The sequence below is a fragment of the Chaetodon trifascialis genome, chromosome 22 (genome assembly GCF_039877785.1).
Source record: "Chaetodon trifascialis isolate fChaTrf1 chromosome 22, fChaTrf1.hap1, whole genome shotgun sequence".
In the NCBI taxonomy this organism is placed as follows: domain Eukaryota; kingdom Metazoa; phylum Chordata; class Actinopteri; order Chaetodontiformes; family Chaetodontidae; genus Chaetodon; species Chaetodon trifascialis.
In genome coordinates, this window is record NC_092077.1 from 11,984,497 (window position 1) to 12,007,617 (window position 23,121).

At 45.1% G+C, this 23,121-nt stretch overlaps 1 protein-coding gene across 3 annotated transcripts in view; it reads left to right on the forward strand.

The window, feature by feature from the left end:
• LOC139350445 (protein PHTF2-like) overlaps positions 1–23,121 on the forward strand; it is a 40,891-nt gene that overhangs the window by 15,634 nt on the left and 2,136 nt on the right. Inside the window, exons 3-20 of one of the 3 annotated variants that reach the window (XM_070991865.1) lie at positions 708–788; positions 10,006–10,062; positions 14,390–14,459; positions 15,023–15,181; positions 15,799–15,964; positions 17,341–17,502; positions 18,489–18,717; positions 18,812–18,958; positions 19,052–19,208; positions 19,293–19,363; positions 19,710–19,838; positions 20,658–20,743; positions 20,884–21,076; positions 21,191–21,322; positions 21,417–21,503; positions 22,283–22,438; positions 22,521–22,616; positions 22,699–22,824. In XM_070991865.1, the coding sequence (XP_070847966.1) occupies positions 744–788; positions 10,006–10,062; positions 14,390–14,459; positions 15,023–15,181; positions 15,799–15,964; positions 17,341–17,502; positions 18,489–18,717; positions 18,812–18,958; positions 19,052–19,208; positions 19,293–19,363; positions 19,710–19,838; positions 20,658–20,743; positions 20,884–21,076; positions 21,191–21,322; positions 21,417–21,503; positions 22,283–22,438; positions 22,521–22,616; positions 22,699–22,824 (2,268 nt within the window). In that variant the 5' untranslated portion in view covers positions 708–743. The remainder of the gene's footprint in view (positions 1–707; positions 789–10,005; positions 10,063–14,389; positions 14,460–15,022; positions 15,182–15,798; positions 15,965–17,340; positions 17,503–18,488; positions 18,718–18,811; positions 18,959–19,051; positions 19,209–19,292; positions 19,364–19,709; positions 19,839–20,657; positions 20,744–20,883; positions 21,077–21,190; positions 21,323–21,416; positions 21,504–22,282; positions 22,439–22,520; positions 22,617–22,698; positions 22,825–23,121) is intronic. The other 2 variants (XM_070991866.1, XM_070991867.1) reach the window with 2 other exon arrangements.

A 23,121-nucleotide genomic window follows, 5' to 3' on the forward strand; every position in this document is an offset into this window, starting at 1 on the left:
ACGTCAGCTTGCACGCGTGGGTTCAGCGGTGCTACGTCTTGTCATTAGCACTTGTCAATTCATCTGTGTCTGTGCATGTGTGTGTGTTTATGAGCCTCCCTTTCCAAGCCAATCACTCACACGCCCAAACCACCGTGAGGGATCCAACAGCCATTCCCAAAAATTTTCCCGGAAAATGCGTGTGTGTATGCGCACGCGTGTGCATGCATGCATGCGTGTGTGTCACAATATGATTCAGTGGCACAACCAGCGCTAACCACCACTATTAGAGTGATAATTGTTAGCAGCCGAGCTCGTAGAGAGACTGTGTTTGTTTATGTTATGAGGGGGTGTCACGGGAGACAACATGTAAAAGTGACTGATGTAATAACTAGTGTGTGTGTGTGTGTGTGTGTGTGTGTGTGTGTGTGTGTGTGTGTGTGTGTGTGAGATTCAGGAGCAAAAAGATTAGAAGAAGATAAGGAGACATAACTTGTGTGTTTGTGTCTGTGTTTTCATGTGGGAGGAAGGCCAGAGTGAACGCCTTCACACAAATCTGCATAATGTGTTTGCGTGTAGCTATGTGTGTGTGTGTGTCTTCCCCTCCCTCTCTCCTTCGTCAGTGGGCATGACACACCTCCCTGCCAGGTATATAGACCTCAGTCGTGTCTCTCTCTCCTCATTACGCCATCACTCACGCTGCTATCTCTCTCGCTATGTGTTTTCAGTCTAAGATGCCCTAGGCCGGGAGAAGGGACATGTAAATGGCTTCCAAAGTAAAAGATGCTGTGGTGTGGTACCAGAAAAAGGTAAGACACTGTACATTTCTTACATTTGCACACTGGCTTGGTTTTTGCATGTCACAAAATAAGAAAAAACTACTAAAATGACTGCACTGGTTGTATTTTTCTACATTTTGAAGCGCATTTTCTCTAAAAAATTCATACTCCATGAGAAATGTAAAAGGATAACATGAGATTGAATTTTACTGCCACATTTACTCTTGAATATTTTAACACAGTGTTGCAGCATTGCATCTACTATAGGCTTTAGGAAATGAAGAGTCGCTCCAGAGAGCTGTGCTTCACATTGGATGGTGCAGGTTGTTATTTCTGAATTTAATAAGCAGTCTGTTCCTGCTGTAAAATCATTAAGGCCTGTGAATGTTGTGTATGTGTGTGGACATATAGGGATGTGTAAAGACTCCTCTAGGTTTACCAGAGGTCCTTTTGAGTGGTGTAGAAATATAACAAACAAAGCTAAAAGCTACAGATTGCAGAAGAAGATTGCAGTTTTTCACAGCTGATTTTATTTGCTCACTTGTCTTGACCTGAATATGGAGCTTTGGTCATGTGATATCCAGTTGTAAATGGTCATATATGCTAAAAAGTTTTGTTTCCATAAAACAATATATGCAGTATTTCCAAAAATCTGACAGCAAATCTGCCTGCAGTGCTATCAAAATAAATTCATTGTGCAGAATTGGTTCTACTGCCTCAGTATTTAAACCACAAATGGGGAAAATGTGATGCTTACAGGGTGCACCTTCACTCTTTAATGATGCAGAATGATTAACTTAAAGTGATATTTAAAAGTAGAAGATTAAAAACCTCATGCTCAACCAAGAAGAAAAAAAAATCTGGGTACATATAACAGATGTGAAGTCTATCAAGTTTGAAACCCTTTTTCTTTGTTTGCAGTCACAGTCTGTACTGAGCAGGACATTTTTCAGGGCTCTCTGTTAAACAAACACTCTTATCGCAGCCTTGTTTCTCATTGTCCAGCTCGTAAACTGATATCAATCTACCTGCGATTGGCTTGTATCTCTTTATGGGTCTGGCTCTGAAGCATTAGTCGATTTTCTTCCCTTAAAAACCAAAAGAAGTTGAGACATGTGAGTGTGCAGACTCTCCCTGATGCACATTGTTTCGGCAGTGACCTCCTCAGTGCCGTCGGGCCGTTCGGCACAGTGTGAAACCGGCCTGGTGTTGTGTGTCGTCTTGTTCCATGGTCTCAGATATCAGATCTTCTGCTGGGCTCCAGCACCGCTCCCCCTGCAGCTCTCAGCTTACACACCCCCTGCCTCTCGGGGCTCTCTGCCCTCCCAAACCTGTCTGTCACTACGGCCCCGTCTGTCTGTCCTCGAGCCGCTTCTGCTCATCTGCTCGCCTGTTGTTATTTCTCCCCGTCTTAATATCTGCCTGCTCTCCTCTTTGTCTTTCATCTGTCTGTGGTATCACGAAAGCCCGTCTGTCTCTCTCTGATCTCCTGCTTGCACCTGGCAGATGAAGACGTCAACACGAGCTTTCACTGGAAACAGGTCACACTGAAGATGACTCATTTGAGAGGTTGCAAACTTTAATTAAAGGTCTAAACTTTAAACACTGCTGTCTGCATGAGACAAGCAACTATTGTCTGTTGAAAACAGCAGGTTTTCCCTGCTTTGCTTCTTTGTTTTGGTTCTTAAATAAGTCAGCATTTAATTGTTGGTAGCATTGAAAAAGGTTTACGTGCTCAGTTAGGCTGAGCTCAAGGATCCTGACTAAGAAACTGGATTAAAAGCATTAAATCTGTTTTCTTTCATTAATTTAATGTTAAGCTTGATCGCCACCCATAGATGTGTGTGCGTGCGCGTGTGTGTGTCTAGCTGAGCTTGTCAGGGCAGAGACACACCAGTGACGACAACAGCTGAGTCATGAATTGAATAAAGCCCTTTTTAGGGAGCAGATCACGCCTGTTCAACTGTCCTCAGGGCTTCTTTATCTCTGACATCCCTTTTAGACGTGTTAATTTTTTTTTTTCTTCCTCTGACTATCGCCATGTGAAGGAGGTAAAACCCTCTTTAAAGATTGTGATTGGAAGACACACGCCATGAAGGCTTTGTTGTCTTTGCCGTTTGAGTCACCTGAAGAGGACGACTTTGTTTATCTCCAGTGATTCAAATATGTGTCTGCCCTGTGATTCACAGGCTGGCCAATAACAGAGGAGCTTTGAAGGGCAGAGATGGGTTCATTGCAGCTATTACATTCTGTTGAGTTCAGCGCTGGCTTCGCTAAAAATACAAGAGAGCAAGGGAGTACGACATGAAGCAAACACCTGAAACCCTTCCAAACAAACAAATACTGCTCTCAGGAGAGTATTTAGGCATGCATATTTTTAAGTGGCTCCTCACGAGCCTCACGTGTTGGAAAATAACCTGTTGTGTTTATAGCCTCGGCCTGTATGAGTGTTGATGCGTTTCTGATCAGGGCATTGCTCAGGTGATATTATAGCAAATGTGGACATGACACGTGGTTCAGGTCCAGCCCATCTCAGTGGAGCTGACTGTAATTTCCCCCGTGGTTTTCACAGGATATGACATTTAAGAAAGTCAACAGCAGTGGTGCTTTCCAGAAACCGTCCCTGTAAGTTGGGGTAATGCTCAGAACATGCTGTGGATGCCGGAGCTGCTTTCTGCTGAAGAAATAGTCCCTGCACAGATCAGCGGACGCCCTCTGGCCTCCCTGAAAGACCTCTCCACCCCCTGCTGCCTCAGCAGAGCCAAAGACATTCTTAAAAAAACTCTCCTCCGCCTGAACACTCACCTGTTTGACCTGTTGACCTCTGGCAGGCCCTCAGGATCATCATTCCCTGGCCAATAAGCACACTTAAATCCAATATATGCAGTATAATGTCTTTCTGGTGCAGAAATCACATCCATACTAGTCCAATAATTACATTTATTCTCATGCAATAAATACGCCTAGTCTAATGCAAAATGACACTGTCTTCTCAGCTTTTACAACACGTTCTTTAGTCTGCTGAGGTTGTTTTGCTGCATTTTTTGCATTTTTTTTTTGTTTTGCTGCATGACAGACAGCTGTATTAATACATCAAGTGCACAGACAAAGTCCTGTTTACGAGAAGAAATGACAGGTTTCTGGTTTGAGAGAGCGGTTCAGACCGACCTCGCCTCCCTCAGCTCTCCAGCCTCTGCAGGCCTCAGGCGGCGGCCCACATGACGCGCAGTTTATTTCTGACTGCGCTATGTCTGTCGGCAAATAAAGTCAGGGTCATGTTTGCGTGCACGCTGCCCTTTTTTTTTTTTTTTCCCCCTCACCACGGTGCCCGTATCACGGTGAAGACACACGCAGCCGTGGAGTCTATATCTGTTACAGCACCAGACAGACTTCCTTGTTTGTTTTTTTTAAACGTCTGACACATCGTTCTCGCTTTTGCCAAGTAGGAAGCCAACTGGCAGCTTCCCGTGGCACGTCGGTGATGTATTTGAGGTTAGAAAGTTGCACAGTGATAAATCAGCTTATAGCTTATTTGTGTGGCGGCTTTAAGGCCTATTTTAAGTGACACATGTCCACGTCCTTGGTATGTGGGCGGGATCTGTGGATGTTCATGACTTCATCAGATCAGCATGTTTTTATAAGGCGGGCATGGCTGGATTTAGAGTAGTAGAGGAGGAAACACATAATCAAGTAGCTTTATATACATTATTTATTATACATACATATTTACCATGTGTATTTTTGTAGGTATTTGGCCAAAGGTTCAGTTGTAAGGCACATGAGTGGTGCAGTTTCCTTCTCGGTGTGTATTTTCCCCCCTGTCAACATGAGAAAGCTGCTGCTCAACAACAAAGCTCTCTTTCACCCCAAAATATGTTCAGCGATCAGGTGCTGGCCCATCACAGTTTGCTAGTTACTGACTGCTTTCCAGAAAGAAAAAACAGACTTACAGAGCAGAGGTTGATGCATTTGTCCTCGTCCCACAGTCATTCATAGCAGTAATATCAGAGCTGAAATGGTTCCTCGATGGATTGATTTGCAGATCAGCAGAAAATGAATTGGAAACTATTTAAATAATTTTTGGTTAGGGTCACTTTTCAAGGAAGAGTACCACACATTTGCTTGTTCCACCCTCTCACATGCTGCTTTTCTTCTCTGCATTTGACTGCTTGAGACAGACAAAAAAACATTTGTTGTTTATTTCTGACGTCCTGTAGACAAAACAATTGACCGATGATTCGACAACCTGGTCAGCTGATTAATCGGTTTCGGCGCAGCAAGTTATACATTCCTGACTGGGATCAGATCTTCTGTAAAACAAGCTGATCTGGAGCTGTCTGTTTCAGGCTGCTGAAATGAGTGTGTCACTCAGACACACACACACACACACACACACACACACACACACCTGTCTGCACTGAAAATAGGCCTTACACACACTGCAGCAACACCTCCTTGTGTGTGTTGCCATAGCCACACCTAAAACACAGCAGAGGGGTTAATCTGCACGCCACGACCAGCTGTCCGACCCAAACTCCCTTTAATTCTTTCCCTTCTGATGCTTTTTATTCAGTTACACCTTCACTTTCTCTTTTCTGTTGTTCTTGGAGGAAATAATATTGTCATTGTGACGAGAATATCTTTTGGTTTTTTACTGCTGGCTAGACAAAATGATTGATTTCATTTAAAAAAGAGAGAGAAACTGGTGCATTATTATAAATAATCAGTTTCAGGAATGTTTGTTTATTCATTCATTACTTCAGTCTTTGACGCTCACACCACATATCACTCTAAACTGAGTGTGTCCTTGTAAACACGCCGTCAGTGTCTCTCTGCTTTTCCACTGGTGGTTAGTCAGTGTGTCAGCTCACCACGCCTAGACACACTTTATGTAAATAGGTGATTCCCACAAGTAGGTGAGGGATTTCCATCACAGCCGGGTTCATTGTGAAGAGAGCGGAGGTTTTCTGGAAGGAAGAGTGAAAAAGTTTGCTTGGAGAAATGAAATAGATTTACCAGAATGCTTGTTTGGCTGTTTGTTTATGTTGTTGAGCAGTCAGCAAAGACATGACGGCGTTGTTCAGTCTTCAGCATCACATGTTTTTAAAGTCCTGACACAACTAATTTTTAGCTCTTAGTTTAGTTGTTAAATTGTCTTCTGAGCTCAAGGTGAAACGTTCAAAGTCTAAAAACAAAGACCCTCATTTTTCAGTCATTTCAAGCAGTAGGTATTCATTTTTTGAAGCTCTGACAAGCAAATTTTTCTGTAGTTTTGCTTCATGAAAGACTTTAAAAGTTGATCAAAAATTAACTGTGAGCTGACTAATTGTTTCAGCATTAAAAGGCTCTTTTTTAAACCTGCATTAGCCTCTTTAAGGCAGCAGAAACAAGCTGAAAATGCAACATATTCTCACCTTGCACAGTTTATATGGCAAACCTAGTCACAATTTATGTACACAAGTCCCTTCTTCACTCTGCTTTCAGCTGTGTTTTCAGTTTCCACCAAGTCTTGGGGGATATTTGTGGCTCTTAAGTCGCTAAATGCTCCTTTTATGTTCACCAGTTACTCACTCAGTGTGTGTGTGTGTGTGTCAGCAATTTGGTGCTGAGCAGGTAGTGCACAGCGTGTCTGTAGAGCTTTTTCTCCAGAAACCGCCCGCTGAGGCTGGAAACAACGTCGAGTGAGCGGAGTGAATCAAGAGAGTGAAAGATGCTAAAACGCTCTGCAGAGCTGGGTGATAAATCTCTGTGGCTCCGTCAGGACTGGCAGCGTGTCACCTCCCGCATCTGATAATCCAGTTTGTGGTACCTCAGAGCCCCACATTTGAATCCCAGCTATGATAAGAGATCGCAGATGAATGGAAACAGTTAACACTGATAATAGATAATTCACAGCTGATATGTGTGTCAGTGTGTTACACCTTATGAATGTTTGGCTCCTTAAACACAAACCTCAACCCCCCCCCCATATCTGTTCAAACCAGACGTGCGTGCGTGCGTGTGTAAAACACCCTCTCCATTGCAGAGGCAGTTGTTATGTAACCCGCCGACATAATCCCCCGCTCTTTCTCTCCCCCCCCTCCTCTGGATCGTCCCTCCATCCGTCGTCATGGTGACCCCAGCACTGCCGCAGCAGCACACTTGGCCTCGTCATCCTCCCTTCTGGTGCACTCTCAGCGCTTGATTTGCCTGTCAAATCGATGAAGTCTGGGATTTCTCTCAGTGAAATCGGCGTAGATTCACACGCCTTTTTGACCAACACCACACAGTTGAACCCCCGGCAGTGACTGAAGCAAACGTCTGTTTCGTTCAGAATTTTCAGCGCGATACGGCAGAATAATAATGCCAAAATTCAGAGGCGAGCGGAGAGAGAAGCTGTACTGTTAAGTGCTTTGTTGCCGAAGAGCTAATTTGTTTTGAGAGCAGGTGATCAGGTATACAGATAGTGATGCAAGGATGAGTGTGGATAAGAGGATTTCCAGTGCCGTTAATCCCACCCTGTCAGATCTGTTACCTCATTACTCCATGATGTAACAGGCAATGTGTGTGTGTATGAGAGAGAGACTTCTCCTTCCATACCTGCCCTCTGTCCCTGTCTACACTCTGCCTCGTTATCTTCCTGCTGCATAGTCTGGTCGTGTTTGCCCTCTGGCTGTCCTCCACATACACTCCCATATCCTCTCCAATCTGTGTGTGTATTTTTAATAGGTTGAGTGATGTGGAAAATTAGCTGTCAGCCCACATGTCACACGGTAATTCAGTCAGTCATACTTCATATTAAATGCCATCTAGCGCCATTCGTTCGCGTGCGGTGGAGCCTCGGGATCCACGTCTGTCGATAAGTCACCGCCCAGTCATAAAGTCACATTTTAGGAATTGCTCTTTATTTTGCTAAATGAACACAAGAGCGGCCTGAGTGTCTTATTGCAGCTTTAAAAAACCAAAAATCGGGAGCGAAATTTCCAACAAGAATATTGATGTTGTTGAGTCTGAGTGGAAATCACAAGATGAATAATTTGGAAGGCAGCCACCGTCTGCATGATAATGTGACCTGCGAGCAGCACGGCAGACACATGCTGCAGTAAAAATCTGCAGTTCAGTAAGCGTGATGAACTTCAAAATCAAAGCTAAAGGATGCACCCGGGGGCCCGTTTCGAGAACGGGCTCCGTACGTGAGCGTGTAATGTGGGGCGAGCGCAGTGTGACGCGCCGCCTGACCCACATCTCATGCTGCTGTCTGGTGGTTAACACGGGGATATCACAAGTCATCCGAGCCGGTGTGTGCTCTCTGTAAAAGCACAAATAGAGACAATTTTACGGCGACATTATTTAATTAATTAATTTTTTCAAGAAGGCTGAATTCAGGACTTGTCTATTATACCTGTACTTGTTATGATACAATGTCAAACTGATTCCACACATTAAAAAGAGAAGTCACTCGTCTGCTGCGGTTATAGCATGATATAAGTGATATGGCCCAGAGAAACATGCACAGAGCAAAAGAGGAAATAAGAGAGTGAGAGATCTATAAAGTAACTCTCCAGTGATCCCATTTTCTGTCTCTTCATCGTCTTCTTTCCTCGTCTTTGACCTCTCTCTCTTCCCGTCTTTCTATTCATGTTTAATGAAGGCTCATTAAAGATGCAGAGTTTCCACTGGCGAGCTCGCGCAGTGACCCAGACTCACACACACACTCACTCACATGAACACACAGATCTGCTGAGGTCTGAGCCTCAGCTGATCCTCTTTGAACTCTGAGAACGCACACACACGATGCATGAAAAGCAACCGAATTGTTGACTTCAGGCTTTCGACTTTCGACGCTGAGCTGCTATTTGTGTCTGCGTGGATTAAAAAGAAGCAGAAATAAGAAAGTGGCTGTGTGTGTGTGTGTGTGTGTGTGTGTGTGTGTGTGTGTGTGTGTGTGTGTGTGTGTGTGTGTGTGTGTGTGTGTGTGTGTGTGTGTGTGTGTGTGTGTGTGTGTGTGTGTGTGTGTGTGTGTGTGTGTGTGTGTCAGACATTGATAAATACTGGCCATAGTTCAAGATCATACTGTCAGAGAGTTTTCCTGTGAGCTGCACTCCAGCTGAACCTGACCTTTTTTGGACCATTTTCACAGGTTCTTATCTCCACTTCAGACGCTGAGGAAAAAGTAAAGACTGAGAGGTCTAAAGTAAATAAGAGAGAACAGAAGGCGCATAGTATAGACGGAGTGTGTCCGCTCTGCTTGTTTGCTTTGAGGTAAAAGTAAGTTAACCTTCTGAACCTGCTGTGTTAAAATATCCCAATTATGACCTTAATAATGACGTGTAAATGGGAAAATAATGCTTAACATTGCTTAAGCATTAATCACTTGGTCTGTTTTGATAATTAATGAACCGTTTTAATCATTTTTCATGCAAAAAATGTCGAACATTTGCGTCTTAAATGTGAGGATTTACTGCTTTTCTTTTCATTTCTGGAAGTAAACGAGGAGTCTTTGGACTGTTGTTTGGACAAAAGAAGCAATTTGATGATGTCACTGTGGGCTCTGGAAAATTGTGACGAGCATTGTTCACAATTGTTTTTGATATGTTATCGATTCATCTGGAAGATAACTGGTTGATTAATCGATAATGAAAATAATAGTGACAGTAAAGCCTCCCTTGTCTTTTTTTTTTATTTGGAAAAGCTACTTAAGGAGTATAGTAAGTGGAAAACTTGCTTTAAGGGGTCATTTACAACATTGCTGTGCATTTGACGACCCACGTTCAGATTTACCCACATCGCAGTGGTAAGGCTTGTGTTTTGACATCATGACAGCTCCAGTTGTGAAGCAAGAGCTTTAAAATCCTGAACTCCCACACAAAACAAACCCTTAATGAGCTGTTTCTGCACGCTCTGCACAATCTCTAAATGGGTTGTGATGGGGCTATAATCTGGCTCTAGATAATGATAATGATGCAGACTTTGGCAGCTCACTTTGATTTCGAGGCAAGAATGAAGCGACATTTATCTGTGCGTTTTTAGTAAATAACGAAGATTCTTCCAGGGAGAGACGTTGTTTTGTCCACGGCGGTCTCTGCTCAGCGATATGAACGCTGTTGAGGGGAACTGAAGAATTTAGTGCGTCTAAAGAAACCTTCACTGTGATCATTATCAGATCATTATCCTCCTTCTTAAGATGATGATGGTGTACCAGCCATGAAGAAGCTAAAACCTTGTACCTGGCCCCACCGTTAACCTTTTTCTCTGTTTGTTTTTCCAGATTGGCGCTTATGACCAGCAGATATGGGAGAAATCGGTGGAGCAGCGAGAAATAAAGGTGTGTTTGCTTCCCCGTTTGTTTGCGCCTCACCATGTTTCTGTTTTTCACCGTTTCATCTCCTCCTCCTCTGTGTCTTCCTTCGTCTTTCTTTGCCTTTCACTGCTCCGGCTTCCTCTCTCTTCTTCCTTTTGTTCAGTTTTGGCTGTCTCTCACCATGCTGCCAGTTCTTTTCCAGTGTTTTCTGTTAACTCTTTCCTCTGTGCCCTCCTGGCTGGGTGTCACCTGCCCATCTCTCCTCTCTTCATCTCCATCTCCATCCCTTCTTCATCCATCTTTTCCTCCTCCTCTCCACAGTTTATTTCTCTGGTGAGTACACAGCGGGGGGGACGTCCCCCTTTGTTGTCCCACAGTGCACGTCTGCTCACCCACGCTGTAGACTGCTAGACTGTGATTGGTTGTTTTGACGGCTCAGTTCAGTTGCCAAGTCAAACCCCGGTGTGTTTATTAACCCCACTCTGCGTTCACACTGTAGCAACACTGCTTTGTGATTGGCCGCAGGAAGACCTTGTTTTCCAAACATTTCCTTGTAGACAAATGAAGGAACTGAGCACCTGTGGTGTGAACACACAGCTGGATTAGCTGGAGACGGGATCGGGGTGGCAACAGGCCGAAACTCTGGTCTCCTTTAACTCCTAACAGCTTACTCCTTCAGTGACAAAGACCTGTTGAAGGTCAGCTCAGATCAAGGATTCACGATGGATAAAACTGTACTTTAAAACACAAAATACATCAGTGTCACAGCTGCACTTCTGTGACCAGTCGCTGCTGAGTTCACAGCAGGAATATGTATGAGCTCCATCGTCCCTCCTGTTCCAACACTCGTTCTGCTCAATTCAACCTTATGCCAACACTACAATCTAAGGTGTATATTAATATCTACGTAGTTTGACCATGCAGTTGTAACAAATATGAGAAAAGATATTGACGTAGTGATAGAAGTTAAAGATAAAGAAAGCGATAATTCAAATATAACCTGTAATTTTTCTGATTGTTGGGTAAATCAAGTATACAGGAAATCACTGTTGCTGCATCTTTATCTTCTGGCTTTTTGGAGTAATCCATTGTGCTGCTGTTTTCCAAATAGATATATATAACCAGTTTAAACCAGGAAGTAGGAAGTGGAGTGATGGCAGAGAGGCATTGTCATAGAAACAGGAAAACAAGGGTCTCTTTCTGTCACTTTCACATGAATCAGTCAGTTTTAAGAGCTTATTTTCTCTGAGCCAACACAACTTAAATAGTTTAGCGCTGCACTTCAGAAACATCATCAGAATCGTGGTGGACAGTAAAAAACAATCAGCCTTTTTTATTTCATCTGGCACCTACGTTACCCACAATGCAACAGGACTGCTGAGTGTCCGGTCAGAGACTCAGGTGTGTTAGCTTCGCGCCTGTAGCCTCAGAAAAAGAGGTCAGGTAACCTCACTTCACATTCTCAGATTTACCTTCAGCCCTGACTCGAGTGAGGTCACTCGAGGTATCAGCTGCCTCTGGAGCTACAGAGGGCTGTGAATGGTTTGGCTCGTTAGTATGCAGATTCGTTAGTTATAGACCTCTTCTGCACCGCTTCACCGTGTGGGATCAAATTCAAGGTTAATGGGATAATATTGCTTGCTTGTGTGTGTGTGCATGCCTTGAAGTGACTCCCTCTTCGTCCAGAGCTGCGGTCATTAGAGCCTCTTCACCTGTCTACTGCGACCTCTCACCTTTGACCCCAAAAGAGGACCACTTCATCCTGCGCTTCTCAGAGTTAATGAGAGGTTTCCTGATACGCGAGTTCCCGAGGCGGCGGCTCGAGGACCTGATGATGCCTCACAAAGTGTTTTTAGGGCCTGATAACATGTAGTGTTTAATTTACTTTGTTTGCTTTAAGGCAGTGATATCCCCGCTTCTTCCCTCCTACTGTACATCTTGTCCTGTAAACAGAGAGGTGAGAGTCACTCGTTTAATGAGTTCACAGTCCGCACACACACACACACACACACACACACACACACACAGAAACAAACACAGCGCTGTGACCTTGGCTCTTTGGCTGTCAAGTCCTTGGTTTCCCAGAGTTTGTAGCTGCAGCGGACAGTGCTGAGCTTATCTTGGCATGGTACAAGTACAAGATGTATCACTCCCCCCCATCCCTGTAAAATGTTAATTATAGGATTTATAGCCTCATGAAAAATTTAGATAACCAATATTGTTGTCATAAATCTAGAGGGACTCCACAGAAGTGCTGTTTGGCTGCTGTTTAACAGTCAGATGTGGCAGCGACTGTCTCTTAAAATTGACTATTTTAACATCTGTTTCACTTTAGAGAAGAGACAGCTGCTCCGTGGTGTCCTCATCATGCTCTTAGTTCCTCACAATATTCATTTCCAAAAGCACAGCTGATCCCTAATAAGAGATTGGATCAGGGCCTGAAATAGATCCTGCCTATTAAAAGTGTTGACTTTTGTTTCTCATCTGATCTGACTGTGCAAATCAAGGCAAGGCATGCAGTTTCATTACATATTCCAGCATTTACATGATCAATTCTGGTGTTTTTTCAGTGTAATAAGGAGTCCAAGTTGACAAAATGAACATTTTTCTCTCATATTTTCTAGAGATGGAATAATGACATTAAATTAACCTTTCATAGAAGAACTTACTACTGTGAGCATTTGTTTATTATCAGTGAGGTTTTAATGAGGAAAACACTGTAAAGCTCTGCAGGGGAAACCCAGTGGCCACCTGCTGGGACAAACAGGGAATTACAATATATTGTGCTCTGTTTTTGGTTCAAATTTCATTAATAAAATATGTATTAATATGTATTTCATGTATGTAGCAAATAAGAATAAAAAGCACCTGGACAAGCAGCTTTTAATAAGAAAGGTAAAACACAAAGAGTTGCCGTTTTTAACACTTTGTGTGACAGAAATTGCGCTCATAAGCGCTCAAATGAATGTCTTCAATTCTGGTCAGGTCAGTCACTGAAGCAACATCGTGACGTGTAACTGGAGGAGAAAGTAGTTTATACAGAGGCTATGAATAGCTCAGAGGTAAGAGAGCCGCGGTCAGGCGAGATGTTCGTGAAGGACTTTACTGCTGCGGTAAATCTACTGCCAAGAGGATGCTATTAATCGGCTTCTTATAGCCTGGCATGCACACGCGCACACACACACACACACCGCTGTCTACGCTCTCACATTTTCCCTGTCTGTCTCTCTCTCACACACATACACACACACACAGAGTGTATCGGCTCTTTGGCTGTGCTATTTAAAGATAAGGGCCTCCATCAAGCCTCTCTATCAGACCATTGACTGATAACACAGGACTTGATTGGCCTTTATGTAAATATTAACATGAGCCAGGCAGATTCAAGGGAACTGCTTTGTGTGTCATTTCACAATACTGCCGATTGTGACTCGCACACTTGAAATGTACGGATTTGAAAGGACTTGTCAAGATTTCCTGCTCACGTGTGCACCGATAAGGGAAACCTCTCAGTATCGTCTGAATTTTGAACGCTAGCGCTGATCCATTAAAATAATCTGAAACCTCTTTAAAATGAAACCGCCGTCGGGCTGCTTGCTATAGACACACATTGTTGTACTCAATCTCTCACACACACACACACACACACACACGTAAATGTTCATTATGTATTTACTGTCCCTCTTGTCACTCATGCAGTAAGGCTGTCATGCCTAACATTGATGTGAATTTCACGATTTAAGATCACTCGTAAAGTTTCAGCACAGTTTGTCATCACAGCTGACGGAGCCGTTGCACACACACACACACACACACACGCACACACAGTCGCAGTGTATGCATCACAGGAGGAGGAAGTGACTGGCTGCCACAGGAAGCAAGCGTGCCACAGGGGAGCGATATTCCCAGGCTCATAAACTGCGCAAGCCACCGACTTTAAAGCCGTGACGGTAAACCTCGCAGGGATGAGTGACGGCTGGAACGCGCTGCTTTGAAATGCCGCCGCCGCTTTAAAGGACTGAAGGGTCTTTAGGGATGTTTTGAAGTCTTTCCTCTATCCTCTGAAGTCTTTAGCGAACACGAGTAGCAAGGGAAACTCAACATTTAGACTTTATCTCCAGATGGGCCTGAAAATGTCGAGTTAGAGCTCGTAGATGTGAGTAGATTAGAGCCTGAATGCACGGTGTGCCTCTTCATGTGTGTGTGTGTGGTAATGACTGCATAAAGTGCACGAGAAGCCTCCTGTAGCTGAGCTGCCGTAGACGCGTGTGTGAATACGTTTATGCTTAAAATATCTCCGTCTCCGTCTTTGTACAGCTTTGACTCTGTGTCTCTTTGTCTCCCCCTACAGGGCTTGAGGAACAAGCCAAAGAAGACGGGACATGTCAAACCAGACCTTATAGATGTGGACTTGGTTAGAGGTGAGAAGGAAATGTGTGTATGTGTGTGCGTGCAAACTTCCTCTCCATCAAGCTAATTAGATTGGATACCAGGCAGCCTTCCTGCTAAAGCTAAAGCCATCAGACACACTCGGTGCGCTCAGCGGCATCAACATAAAACACACATGAACCTGAGATGCCGGTGTCGCACTGCCAACCTCCTGTCAGCGCTAATCCTCGCTTTTTCTTTCTCATCACTCTATCTGCCCTCTCGTCTCTGTCTCATATTCATCACATCTTCAATTATTCATCAAATCGGCCAAATTCATCCTCATTGTTATTTCACGGAGAGAGATAATCAAGAGAGAAACGGAGGAGGAGGTTAGATAAACAGGAAGAGGGGGATGTGGGGAAGTGAGACAAAGATGTGCCGCGATGGAAAGAGGCCAAAAAAGACAGAAGAGGAGGAAGATAAAAGATAAACGCAGCTTTATTGTGACTGCAGGATGTTTTAAGTGATGAGCTTTTGTGCTCGCTGCACAGCCGTTTGGTTTAATTGGCTCCCCTCGTTAAACTAAGGGTGCATTCGCTCTCTTCCTCTGCAGGTTCGGCGTTTGCCAAGGCCAAACCGGAGAGCCCGTGGACGTCGCTGACCAGGAAGGGCATCGTCAGAGTGGTCTTCTTCCCCTTCTTTTATCGATGGTGGATCCAGGTCACCTCCAGAGCCATTTTCCTCTTACTGCTGGCTCTCTATCTGCTGCAGGGTGGGTGTGAGCGTCGTAGTGGAAATATCCGATTTCTCCAACACTGTGCACCGAACTCTGTTCATTAACTATGACAAATAGCATGTGACACAGCATCATAAACCTCTACTGACTGATCTGCTGTCCAGGCTGAATTGATCCTCAGCGGACATTTAAATGCGACATGTTCAGCAGCAGCAGCAGCAGCGTGTCTGTTTTTCTAACATCTTGCGAGCATGGGGTGACTCCCGGGTTACACCCACTGAGCTGCACTCACTTGCCACCCAAACACTTTCAAGACCACTGAGCAGTGTTTTCCACCACCTACATTATGATGCCCTTTTCAGCCCTGATGAAAACAGACTGTTTTCTTCTCTCTCTAACCCTCCACCCTTCCTGCTCACTTCCTCACACACACACCTCTAAAACACTGCTATTCACTCAACTTCTAGCTCGTTTTAGCAGCTAGATGTTTGACTGTCTTCGTCATGAAGTGTCATAGCTACATGCACATCACATGTAGGTGCAAGGCTATTGGAAATCCACGTTAATGAAAGTTACTCCTGCACACTGACTCCAAACCTGATCATGTAAATTCTCTGTAATGCACTGAATGCTTGATTATGTCTCTCCCGCAGTGGCAGCAGCAGTCCTGTACGTGACCATCCCTCAGCCTCATGGGATACCAGCCACCGAGGTGTTCGGAGCCATCTGGCTCATGTTGCTGCTGGGCACTGTGCACTGTCAAATTGTCTCCACCAGGACCCCAAAACCTGCCTCCAGCAGCGGGGGGAAGAGACGCAGGTAAGGACTGGAACAGAAAAGAGGGAAATACTGTGTATGAGGAGCAGTGAGTCAGGGAAAAACAAAGAAACCTGTTCAGGGAGAGAGGGAAGGAAGGAAAGAAGAGTGAGCCTCTGGAAACTAGAGATGCCAAGCACGAGACAGAACACAAGGGGAGGAAGAAAGTTTAGGAAAGAAAGGAGTGAATCCGTCTTTTGTTGCTGGTTTGCATTTGTCTCAGTCAGCTTCTTTCACTGAAAGTCAGACTGGACAGAAGCATGTTCATCATGGAGAGTTTCCTCACATCTCAGCCGACATGACCGGCCAGCAAACTTGATTTAGTCTGATCCAAACCTCTTAAATGTACGTCATATTAGCAGTTTCTTGTTCTTTAAAGAATGGGGAGCAGCATTTAGAGAAAGCCTTTGTTTTGTATCTAGATTGTGTGGTTACCACCTGCCAGGCAAGTGGATTCTTCTCTGAGAGCACATGAGACGAGTCATTTGACCTCCAATGTTTCAGGAAATCTCTCCATGATCAATCAAACGTTGCTGGTTAAAGACAAATGGGCTTCGCTGTGTGTGATAGTAGACAGTAGCTGGCTTTCCCTGGTGTGTTTTTGTAGTTTTTAGGCTTGCAGTTTGTCACTTTTCTCTCTGTTGGTTCAAAGCTTTCAGTGTCCGGCTGCTGTTTCTGGTTCAAAATGATGTTAAGACAATTTTCAGACTGTTGGGAAGAAAATTGGACCATGCCACAGTTTTGGAAAGGGTTTGGGGAGGTTTGTGAGTTCGGGGCATCCAGGTGTTTACGTCATCACCGAATCAACCTCGGTGCTCTTTCGCACCAAGGACGATTAAGGAAAAGTGAATTAATACCACACAAAGTTGCTCCTTTGTACATTTCTCCTCATCTGTCTTTCTCTTTATTGTAGACATTTTATCTCCCAGAGGAAAAGAGAAATGAGTCTCGTCACAGGACACATTTCATGTGTCACTAACCCTTTTCTTTTTTTCAAGAATCACTCTCTGATATTTGGTTCCTTGAGGTCACAAACCAAATGTAGCTGTAATCTGCCAAATGTGACTTTAATGTGAATGTCCTGTCTTCAGATTTCATTGCGTCTTGATATTGCAAAGCTATTTTAAAAGTTTTTAGAAAATACAGAACAGCTTATGATAGGATTTCTGTAGAATTTGTCTTTTAACTGTCTCAGCCAATGTGTCCAGCAGGTGCCTGAGTTTTGGGTACCAGAGCCATAAAACTTCCTTTTTACTGGTAGCACCTGATTAAAAACGTAGCCAGGTTCCCGGTGGACACACTGCTGTAGTCTCAGGTCTTTTTAGTGTCCAGGTTCACTCTAAGTCTCTCTCCACACTTCTATTCTTTCCAAACTGAAGGAAGTTGAGGAAGGCATCTCAGATGGAGGTGCATAGGGAAGGCGACGGGTCTAGCACTACCGATAACACACAGGAGGGGGCGCCACACTCCCACTCAGCCAGCACCACATACAGCCTGGGCGCTCTCTTCCAAGATTTCTGGCATGATATCTGTAAAGCTGGGTGTGTATTTTCGTTTCCCATCTTCCTAAAATGAGATGTACAAAGACTGGGCTGGAGTTCAGTTCACCAAATGATCCTGGTCAAAGATTTTACCAGTTGAAGTTGGAATAAATGAACTTAAGTGGGTTCATTTACACAAGTGAATAAACCTATTTAAAGTCATAAAATAAATACAGAGTGAAGAGCTGAACCCCGGCCTGGCTTCAGACCAAACCTGGTCTTCTTCAGCTGCAACATCACTTCCTCTCCAATCACAGTCACAGCTTTTATCGGCCCAGTTTTTCCTCATACGCTGATGAACATTTTGTGCTGAAAACATTGTTCTGACCTTGTAGTTAATCTCTCTGTTGATCCCTGTGCTATCAAAACGTAGCTCCGCCAGCAGTTTTGGCCTGTGGCGCAGCTGTTTTCAGTGAGGAACGGAGGGATTTTGCAGCTGATTTTGATGTGCATGACCTAGTGACCAAGCTGCGTTCAAAAGAGGCGTGGGGCAAGGTTCTTGGCCGGAGAAAAATCTACAAATTAATCAACCGTAAACTCCATTTGTGCCCTTTTTAAAGGCATGAAATGTCTGGAATTTGAATTTTATTGTAGCTCAGGCCGCCACTCGTCCCCAGGCTTCTGCTTCGTCCAGCCGACATTGTGGAACATTTCTGAGCACTGATTAACTCTGGATTCGGTTACTTCATCCATTGATTATCTGCCACAGTCACTTCAACCCGTCAGGGTTTTGTACAGTTTTGTACAGCACTCTCTCTGTATCTGGTGCTCAGTTAGTGTGACTGTTCCACAGTGTTGTGCTGAATGCATCCCGTTTGTGATTTATCTCAGTGCACGTCTGCTCTTGAGACTGACTGTCATGACCGTAAACTCACTGTCTGCTGTGTATCTACACATCTGTCTCCACCTGTCCCGTCTGTCTCTTCCTGTCGATCTTCTGCTGTCCCCGTCTCGCTTTTTCTTCCCTCCTTTGCTTCCTCCATCAGATCCAAAAAGTCCAAGCTGTCCATCGACAAGTCGACGGAGACGGACAACGGCTACGTGTCGCTGGACGGCCGGGTGACCAACCGCAGCAGCGAGGAGGGGCTCCAGCTCCATGAGCAGCGATGCGATTCGCTGAACAGGGCCGACGAGGTGTGCTGGAACTCTCACGTCAAGCCGACACACGCTCACACACCCCGCAGCGCGGGACTGATGCTGGCGAGCGGCAACAAGGTGATCCATCAAAGCACAGGCGGGAGTCTTGATAGTTGCCAACTGATCATCGCGTAGGTGCTCTACAGACCTGCAAAATGTGTGTGTCTTTTAGGAGCCAGCGTCAGACGAGGCGTCCAGCGAGGAGGACCCCGAAGCATCTTACAGCGCCCTCCGCAGGGGAGTGGAAAGAATGAACAGCGACTGTACGCTCAGAAACCGCAAGAATACACACCACTACAAGAAACACTATGCTGTGGAGGTACACACACACACTTTGATCAGTGTATGACAGAAAAATGCTTACAGGACGTGTCAGTTCACACAATAACAATCATCCCCTCCTGTCTCTCAGGACGTCCCCAAGTCCGGCACCAGCTGCAGCTCCAGATGTTCCAGTCTGAGGACTCAGGACTCGGAGAGCACTCGACACGAGTCCGAGACCGAGGACCTGATGTGGGAAGACTTCCTGCACTGTGCCGAGTGCAGATCATCCTGCACCTCCGAGACAGGTCAGAGGAAAAGATGGCCGAGAGTGGTTTGTTTAAAGTCGGTCTGTGTCATGAAACTGACTCTGTGACTCCTTTTGTTCACAGAGGGAGAAGGAGGAGCGACGCCTGTGTGTCCTCCTGCTAAAAAGGAATACAGAGACGACCCTTTCCATCAGGTCTGTAAACCCTCTGACATCTGACATGTGGCTTCATGTGGAAACTCTCAGTGTAACTTAAGCTGTGATGATTAGCAGATGTAAATATTTATAGGAATGAAAATAAAAACTCTTTGCTTCCTTTGATTGAAAAAATAGGTTTATTTTTTAACAATGTCAAGGTTACATACAGCTATTGTTTCAAAAGCATTAAAATGACTGTGAAAAATGTAGCTGTGGCCTGTTTAACACTAGAAGAGCATTTAAATGCTGTTGAAACCTTTGAACAGTCCCACAGAGCAGAGTGGTTAACAGACAGGTCAGTAACCGTGTGGATGCTGTGGTGTGTGCACATTTTCCCCCTCAGGGTCACGTTCCCTGGCTGCACAGCTCCAACCCCGGTCTGGAGAGAGTGAGCGCCATAGTGTGGGAGGGAAACGAGTGTAAGAAGGCCGACATGTCGGTCCTGGAGATCAGCGGCATGATCATGAACAGAGTGAGTTACTAAAGCAAGGCGGACTTTTCCTGTTTTACCTCCCACACTGTCGTCGGAGGTTGTTGTCATCAGGTCGTCTCATCAGCTTGCAAAATTGTAAAGTAAAAAGTGATTTATTAACCTGATCTTTACCTAATTCACAAGCAAGGTTCCAGACAGGAGAAAACAACAAGAGGGAGTGGTGTAACGCTAATTTCTGGTCCAATTGGACACAGGTGCTACGAGGCAGTGCATAGAGTGAATAGAGTTCAGTAAAGAGCTTTAGTTTTTTTCCTTAAGATCAAGAGAGACTCTGCAGATCAAATGGAGTTTGGTAAGTGGTTCCAGCACCAGGAAACCACAGAGGAAAAGAGTCTAGCTAGAGACTTGGCATGGGCAAGAGAGATCACATGCTGTTTAAAAGTGAGCTGGAGTAAATACAGGCAGTGCCACAGATGAGCCCCATCACAGCTCGTTAGCCCCTTTCAGACTTCCACAGCAAAGCAACAGATAGAGGGCGTGACCCGCGTCAGCTGACCCACCTATCAAAACTCAGAGCGGCAACAAGGAGTGTTCAGTGGCAACAAAGGCCAGTTAATAGCCTAGATCCAAATCGAAGCCAGAAAGCAAGAATGAAAACACTTACTGACCAATCGCCAGCTCCTATATTCCACAGCAACCTTGTTCCAGGCAGAAAACAGTTTGCGTGTACATCTGTGTGAGACCAATGACGGTTAACCATGGATCGTATATGCACTGCTGCGTCCTGTCAGAGAAGAGGGGATTAAAAACCAAACTAATGCTGTAACCTCACTACCTGTTTCTCTGCCTCCCTCACAGGTCAATCTCTACACTCCTGGTATTGGTTACCAGGTCTTTGGGAACCTGGTTTCCGTGACGCTTGGCCTCACACCTTTCGCGTACAGGTACTGCCAGCATAGGTTTGGTGTTACCTCTCCTCTAAAATAAAGACACAGTATCTATAAACTTCTTCCTGAATAAGCTCCTCCATGTTAAAGGCTGTCACTGGTTGGAAAGATGCTCACTAACGCTTCACTTCCTGCAGGCTGGCTCAGTACCGCGACTTGGATCAGCTCACCACGCTCTCAGCCAATGAGCTGCTGTCTGTGGCGCTGGGAGGCGGGTGTGGATCGGACGCCATGGTCGTCACCATGGTGACACTCAGCTTCCTGGTGCGCGTTTGCCTTATATGGCTCTTCTTCTTCCTGCTCAGCGTAGCGGAGAGGACGTACAAACAGGTGAGACGATCAAGTGGGACAGATTTTTACTTCATCCTGAAGCTCGGTCAAATACGTTTCTGTGCGGATTAAATTAGGGGGATTTATCTCTTAATGTTCACGCGTGTGTTTCAGAGGCTACTGTTTGCCAAGCTGTTTGGTCACCTGACATCCGCCCGCAGAGCCAGGAAGTCTGAGGTCCCTCATTTCAGACTGAAGAAAGTTCAGAACATCAAGATGTGGCTGTCGCTACGCTCCTACCTCAAGGTAATTTTATCTCAGAACAGAAACATTCGCCTCCACGCTGAAGTGCTCACCAACATTGCCAACTGTAATGAATGAATGGGCGTTGCCTTTGCAGAGACGGGGTCCTCAGCGTTCAGTGGATGTGATCGTGTCGTCTGCCTTCCTGCTCACTCTGTCCGTCGTCTTCATCTGCTGCGCTCAGGTAACGTCTGTCAAATCGTCAAAGACATTCCAGCGGTGATCAGCTGTGAATACATCCACATTCAACCAGTTAGCATCATCATTTTAGATGCTGCATCAACAAACATGCAAATGAGAGTTTAGAATGAGAGAGGAGGTTTAACACAGTGGCTAGCTGAACAATGAAGAAGAGTTTGAGTGTGGACCTTCACTGTTTTCACATCTAAACCCTTTTCAGACATGACATGATAGAGTTGTATGTTGAGTGTTTACAGTGTTGCTGCATGATGAATTAAAACAAATATACTGTAACAAATCAGTACTCTATTTAGTCTTCAAAGAGGCTGTGCATGGCTCCTCTGAGCAGCAGAACCGTGTCAGAACAGGCTGCCCAACAACTACAAGTACAGCTCAAGAAACTGAGATATCCAAGGCCTCCGTCTGTGTGGACAGTGACACCAGGCACTGCAGTCATGTTCTGCCACATGTAGGTGTTCTGCGACAAATGTAGCCACACATCAGAGCTCATTGGAACGATTACCTCTTAGACTACGCAGACACACATGCACAGAAATGACAGCTAATCTTTAACTTACACCTAAGAGAAAGGAAACACCAGCAAATGACTGTAATGTCTCATCAGCATGCCGGTGTCTTCTCCGATCCCACCACTGGGAGGCGACAAAGCAAATATTTCCTATTTCCAAACATTCAGAAAGCCATGATGCTAATTGTTCAGTTTCGATTAAAAGAAGCATGACGTTACAGACTGGATTAACATGCTCACGCCTCTTCTTCCAGCTGCTGCACGTCCATGAGACGTTCCTGGAGTGTCACTATAACTGGGAGCTGGTGATCTGGTGCTCCAGTCTGTCGCTGTTCCTGCTCCGCTTCGTCACTCTGGGCTCTGAGACCAGCAAGAAGTACAGCAACACCTCCATACTGCTCACTGAACAGGTACACGCAGAGAAAACACACACAGCACGCTGATCACACCGCACGCAGGCTGTCTAACGCTGATCCGCCGTGCGCTTCACAGATCAACCTGTACCTGAAGATGGAGAAGAAGCCAAACAAGAAGGAGGAGCTGACGCTGGTCAACAACGTCTTAAAACTGGCCACCAAACTACTCAAGGTACCCTCTGTCTTCATTTTCTTTATGCCCTTTTTCTGACCATCTCAGAGTCTAACCCGCTGTGTGTCCTCTCTGTCTCCAGGAGTTAGACACTCCCTTCAGGTTGTATGGTTTGACTATGAACCCTCTGCTCTACAACATCACCCAGGTGGTCATCCTGTCCGCTGTGTCCGGAGTCATATCCGACCTGTTAGGGTTTAACCTGAAGGTAAGCTAATTTTCTTTAAAATGTTACAGAAACATACGTTCACATCACTTGAACATAAGCTTTCAGCCAGAAAATTAAACCCGCATCAATGTTTTGCTTCACATTTCCTCTGCTGATCAGTAACGAGCCGAGTTCAGATCAGACAAAAGCTGGACGGTTTCTCTGTAACGCTGCTCTCAGTCGCTGTTGAAACAGTCACAAAGCCTGCTGGCTTGACGAGCTATCGTGATGCTGATCAGCACCAGCTTGTTAGCGGTTAGCATCACATGTTTCACACAGATTCTATGAACTTTGCTG